The 6,750-nt window shown below is 32.7% G+C and overlaps 1 protein-coding gene across 1 annotated transcript in view; it reads left to right on the forward strand.

Annotated features, from left to right (window-relative positions):
- LOC103599593 (1-phosphatidylinositol 3-phosphate 5-kinase-like) overlaps positions 1-6,750 on the forward strand; it is a gene marked incomplete at its 5' end in the record, with an annotated part of 59,192 nt that overhangs the window by 39,820 nt on the left and 12,622 nt on the right. Inside the window, 4 exon segments of the mRNA XM_008583744.1 lie at positions 945-1,065; positions 3,271-3,366; positions 4,860-4,943; positions 5,826-5,923. Coding sequence (XP_008581966.1) covers positions 945-1,065; positions 3,271-3,366; positions 4,860-4,943; positions 5,826-5,923 — 399 coding nt within the window.

The following is a 6,750-nucleotide window of genomic DNA, read 5'->3' on the forward strand; positions in this document are numbered from 1 at the left end:
CAGTCAGTGGGAGGGCCCCCTGAGCAAGATACAGCCAGCAGTTCTGAAGGTACAGTTTAAGTCACTTTTACTGTACTTCATTGAATCTACGATTGAAAGATCTATCTTTATGAGTCCCCGAGAAAGAAAAACACTTATTCTTTGACATAATGCTTTCTTATCCCTTAGAATTTTCTTATTTTATACTTATTACAAGAGCTTTTTTAGATATTGCTTTTTATTATATTACTTCTCCCTTTAGTTGCACTGCTTGATATCAAGTATGTCAGTAACAAAATGTCAGTTCAGCTTCATCTACCTTCTGGGGATCTTACTTTCTTAAGTCCCATAAAGCACATGGTTGTTCCTTTGTAAAAAACTAAGAAAACAGCCATTTCTCTAACAACGAATATTTGCTTCATAATAGCAAATTTATGCCTTGTTCTCTCTTTTCTTGCTTTCTGTTAAAGCAGTAATTGCTTAATTATACTACAGACTTTGAAATTAGCTTTAAAATTGCTGTTAGATTCAGGTGTAACAGTCATAGTTAACATAACCAAGTTGAAATGACACCATGAACAGCTGTGATTAAGTTCATGCATGCTCAGGCAGTAATTCCATTATGGCTGCTGCCTGGCTTCTGCGAGGGGAGGAAATCACTGATTGTAGGATGATCTGAATTTCAGAGATGTTAAAATGCTGCATACACTTCACTATTGATTCCTGTTTTATCATAAACGATGAGACATTTTTCCTAGATCAGAAATTTTAAACCATAATTGGTAATTATGGTATGCATATGTCTGTATTCCAAAAAGGAAAAGAAATAAAGTTGACACTCATTTTTCATTCTTCTTGAATATTAATTCGAGGGTACCAAAACGTTCATGGAAAATATAATTAACAGCTAATACGAATCTTTCCATGAATTTTTTTGTATGTAAGCAGAATATTTTTCATCCTAGATGTGTTTGATGGACACTTGCTGGGATCCACAGATAGCCAGGTGAAGGAAAAGTCAACCATGAAAGCCATCTTTGCAAATTTGCTTCCAGGAAATAGCTATAATCCTATTCCTTTTCCTTTGTAAGTATTATAAAAGCCAGTGGCTATTGGATGGTTTTATTTTTCCTTAATTTAAGCAATCTCTCTCTAGACTTACTCTTTACATATTTAAATACTTCACTATGAATGTACTTCAAAACGTTTGTGGAAAAATAGAACTAAAAGAGTATACAAATCTTTCCAGGAACTTTTTGAAGACCCCTCATATGTTCGTTTATCTGTGTATATGTATTTCTCAATCCTGAATTTTATTTTATCATAGTAAAAGAGATGTCTTGATATAATGTAATTTGTAGAACATGTAATCATTATTATATAGTAAAAGAGTGGATAAAGAAAGCATTAGCTAGCGTTGCTTATTGCTTCAAATTACTGGTTCTGAAAATAATTGTTTATATATGTCTTTTTCTTGAGGATATACTGCTACGTCCATATCCATTGATCGTCTCATAATCATTAAAATATATTGCTGGTTATATATGAGGATGATAGTACTGGCTTAGTAATGTACTGGGACATGGCACTATTCTAGCTGTGATGATGAATTACAATGACCCATATAAGTTTTCAGATGATCTTCTTTGTATGGGCTCACTCAGATTGAGAAAGAGTCTAGGATGGCCATGAAAGTGTTTCTTCCCCTGAGTTGACCTATGTGGCAATCAAACGCTGCTCTTGTTACTGTGATACAATTATATCCAAAAGGTAGAAATTTGTTGAAGGACTTTTATATTTTCTTACCTGATATGTCAATATTTAAACTTATATATAGTGCCTACTCTTGTGCCCCAGAATGTAGAACAAAATTCATAAGGAAAAATCACTGCTCTTAGGAGTTCATAATCTTGGGGAAGATACAAGTAGAGAATACTCCCCAGTACAGTATGTAACACATTACATGACAGTAGTACGTAAAAGATTCCTGCTTTCTCTAATTCAGACCCAAATATCTCAGTTTCTGGAATGAACTATAATACCTCCACTTTATGGTCTTTGCTCATGCTCTCATATTCTTTCTTAATCATTGGGTAGTGTTCTTTCTCAGGAAAACTTTACTAGACCTTCCCTGTAACTCACATTCCAACCAGATTAGATTTCTTTTTTATATGCAGCGTTTTCAAAAAGTTCACGGAAAGATTCATATTATCTTTTAATTCTATTTTCACAAACTTTTTGAAGTACTCTCCCATGCTCTCATGATTCTTGTCTGAGTTCAGGCCGTTGTAATGAATTAGCAAAGACTGGTGGCTTGTAAACAATAGAAATTTATTTTCACAGTTCTGGAGTCTGGAAGTCCTAGATCAGGGTGTCAGCATGGTTGGGTTCTGGTGAGAACCCTCTTGTGGGTTGTAGATTGCGATCTTCTCTTTGTATCCTCACATGGTTTAAAGAGAGAACTCTCTAGAGTGCCTTTTACAAGGGCACTAATCCCATTCACAAGGTCTCCATCGTCATGACCTAAATCATCTCCCAAAGGCCCCACCTCCTAGTACCATCATGTTGGGGGTTAGTATTTCAACATATGAATTTTTGTTGAGTAGGTGCAAACATTCATTCTGTAACAATTCCCTTATAGCACTTATCACAAAAAGTGATTATTTTTTTTATAGAATTATTTGTTTCATTACCCCACTGTACTGTAAATTCTACCATGCCTATTTTTTTCACCATTGTATTGTTTAACATCTCACACATATAAGAATGCTGATTAGCAGTTTTTCTCAATAGTGTATTCCTGGCACATTAGGTGATCAGTAAATAGCCCCTAAACAAAAGGAATGACTGTGCCTAACAGTGCCTAGGGGAGTCAGGGTGGAAGTCAAGGGAGCAAAAAATGGAGTCACCATTGAGTTTCCATGTGTTAGTAGTAGAATGGCTGTGTTTTGTTATTTATTGTTGGACTAGTAGTATGTCTTCTCCACAATTTCTAGAAGACTTTTCTCTCAAGCTTATAGTAGAACAAAGTATTTTAGACTTTTGCTGTTCATTATAAAATATTTTTTTGTAGTTAATATGGCCAAAGTCTTTTCAGTATCGAAAGCTTTATTTGGAGTAGACTATTTCAGAACCCTCTGATTTGAAACCTAATTCTGATAATTTTCTAATTGCCTTCAGAATTTTTCTCTTGATACCTTTTTGTTGCCTATTTAAGTTCTCTTAATGGTTTTCATATGTGATTTTCTATTTTTATTCTTATATACTTATATATTTTAAAAATTTGAGCAGTGATCCAGATAAACACTACCTCATGTATGAACATGAACGGGTGCCCATTGCAGTGTGTGAGAAGGAACCCAGCTCCATTATTGCTTTTGCTCTCAGGTATTGTTCATGGGACTTTTTCACCTGTGGTTGTATCTATGTAGCTTATGGATGTCTATTAATCACCTTATTTTTGGGATGTTTCAAATAGAGGAAAGCTAAATGTTTAAATATAAGCAGAAATTCTCAAGACATGATAGCCTGTTCTCTTTGTATCAGAAAACCTCTGTTTACTGAAGTAATGAGTTATTGTATGATTCTTAAGCAAGCTCCTAATAACTAAATTGACTAGGCAACTTATTTACTAATCCTTGAATCCTCTAACCATTCTATTATAAAATTTATCTCTTCCTTCAACTTACTTATTGACATAGCTTTGTTATATCAGGGTATCTTTTTTGTATTCTTCACTCATTTCCTTCCTGCTTGCCACATGTACCCGGTAAAATTTTCCTATCTAGGGTAATGTTATTCTTATGCCCTACCCTGTAGACATTTCTGACTTTTGAATTGCAGTTATCATGTGTCTTAAAGAAGTGTCCCATTTTAAAAATACTTTTATCTAAAAGAACAGAGCTTTTTAATCTTAAGGCAATGGTTGAACTTAAGTAGCATCTGTTTAATTAAAAAAATCTTTTTCTGTTGGAACGCATTAAAAATTTTATTTTTTCTATTTAGATATTGGTTACAAGGAGTCCATTTATTTAATAAATATTTGAGTATCTACAAAATGTGGTGTACTAGGTATTGGATATACAGGAGTAAACAATAGATTTCTATGCTTCTGCTTTTATGGGGTTTAGAGTTTGTTGTTTGGATAATGAGGAATTTTTTCATTTATAGGATTCTATATGATAAATTTTTTACCTTTGCCTTTTGGACTTTCTGAAGATAGTATTTGCTTCTGTATTGATTAGTCATAATACATTAATAGATAAGGAAAGTCAACCAAATCAAAAATATTTTTTGTACTATTAGAAAATAAGTATTCTAGTTGAGGTCATCTTTTATAAAAGTCTTGGAAAAATAATACACATTAATGTGACTCTCATGTTCCATGACATCTAATTTATCTAAAGCAGGGCCCCAGACTGCTAGTCCAAGAGTCGGATTTTTTTTTTGGTTAATAGTACATTTGAATAAAATTTTTTTTCTTTAAAATTTAGTACCTTTAAGTAGAAAAGCACTCTCAAGTTATTTTACTCTCTATTGTACTAAACACTGAGACTTCAAACTTTTAAGATACCTGTTCAACCCCTGAAGTCATTTGATATAAATATTAGTAATAAGGCATTTTTAAAAATCATTTTTGAAGATATTGATACTAGTTATTGAGTTGGTGAGTCATTTTGTATTATTCTTTGTGAAGATGTTGACTTTCTTCATGAAGCTTCTACTTGATCACTTTTGTCAGTTAACTCACATGTATTTGTTTAATTATGAACACATATAATGATTGTGTTTTTATAATACAAAACTTATTCTAAAGCATATGATTTCTTTTTAAAGAAGAACTTAATGTTTAATATTTTTCAACCTATTTCTACCCTAAGTTGTAAAGAATACCGAAACGCCTTAGAGGAACTATCTAAAGCAACTCCGTGGAACAGTGCCGAAGAAGGGCTTCCGGCAAATAGGTGATTCATGATTGAGCTGAATATATTTTAAATTGGTTGTGTCATTATTTTCTATATGATTGTATCAGTTTTATATAGCACATTATCAGTATAAAAATAATGGCATTCATATTTCAGCCAATAATTGAGACAACAAAATTCAAGTATAGCAAAAAACCTTAAACAGTCCCTTAGGATACAGTGTTTTGTTAATTGCCATAACAGTTCAATGTATATTACCGATTTAAACTTTCAACAGTTTTGGAGGGAAAACAAGTTACCGTTTTTATTTAAAAAAAATAGTAACTTGTGAAATTAATAAGCTACTGATTGGCTTTGTAATTTGAAGTATTTGTGAATTTTGTATAATAACTAAAGATCCTAATAGTTTAAATAACAAAACCTAACCCAATTTTTTTTTTAAGCATGTTCAGTATTTTAGACATTTAGACAGAAATTGGCATAGGCTCAATATTATGATTCTTACTGAAATAGGTTTTCCAGCTTTACTACTACACAGTTGACTAGTGTGAGACAAATGCAACTGGTATTTTCTATAATTTGCTTGACTTACAGGTGCTGATATGGCTCTAATGGACTTGAGGAAAAACATTATAAATACTTTTATAATATTCTATGGTTTCATACATTTTTCCATACATTTTTATGGTTAGCATTTTCCATTTTTCCATAGCATTTTACTTTTCGTAAGTCCCATAAAATGTGAAGATTTTTTCTTTCGTGTTCTAACCTGTTTTTATGTACATTATGAACGAGGTTTCTGATATTGTGGTTGGGGTTAGGTGGGAAGTAAATTAGTGTAGGAATCACAGTACTTGCTAATTTCTAACTAAATAGTACAAAACTAATTTTTCCTTTTTTTTTTATTTTTTTTTATTTTAGTACTTTAGACAGCAGACCAACAAGTAGCAGCCCTATGAGATTACCTGAAATCAGTGGAGGACAGGCAAACCGTACAGCAGAAGCAGAAACACAACCAAGTAAGGCTATAAATAGAGAAATGTTTATAATTAATTTTATTTGTAATTGTAGTTTGAAGAAGAATTCACATTAAAAAGAAATGCCATCTGGCAAGGTCTTTGAAATATAATATAGATTTAAATATTTTTGTATATCCTCTTTTATAGATGTTTTGCTTTTCCTCTTTGATTCTTAAGTGTAAGTTCAAGTTATCTAATTTGAAATTCTTAGAAACCATGAAAGAAAGGAGGAGGATCTACCTTCCTGGAGTTTACTTCATGGTCAAAAATGTTCCTTTTTTGTTTGCGTTTGAGGCAGAAAGAAGAGTGGTGCAAACTGCAGCTGTTCTCTTTATGAGGAAAGCAAGGGCTCCCCTTTCAGTCTCATTGGTCAGAACTGAATCTCATGGCCACCCCTAACTGCAGAGGAGATGGAGAAAGTAGGGAGCAGCATTGTCCTGTGTCGTGGTTGGCTTATATAAATCATGATCCATTTTCTGGGGCTCACCACATAGATACTCCTGCTCCTGTGCCCTGCCCAATTCAAATTCTGTTACCAAGTTACCAAATAGGAGTAGATATTAAAGAGGCAATAATAGTGTCTGCTACCCTAAGTAAGCACTTTTATGATTGACATTTTTTAATGGATTTTGTAAATGGTAAATTACAAAAGGATTTGCAGGATTTGAATCATACCTATTAATGATATGATGAATTAAGCTCAAAACTAGGAATAAATGTATAGAGGAAGCTTTAGTAAATACCTGGCCATCCTATGATGTTTATTTTTTGAAAAGATGCTGAAAGTGAAATCTTATATGAGGTCTCTCAAAAAGTTCATGTTTTTT

The sequence above is a fragment of the Galeopterus variegatus genome, unplaced genomic scaffold, assembly GCF_000696425.1.
Source record: "Galeopterus variegatus unplaced genomic scaffold, G_variegatus-3.0.2 Scaffold3021, whole genome shotgun sequence".
Lineage (NCBI taxonomy): Eukaryota > Metazoa > Chordata > Mammalia > Dermoptera > Cynocephalidae > Galeopterus > Galeopterus variegatus.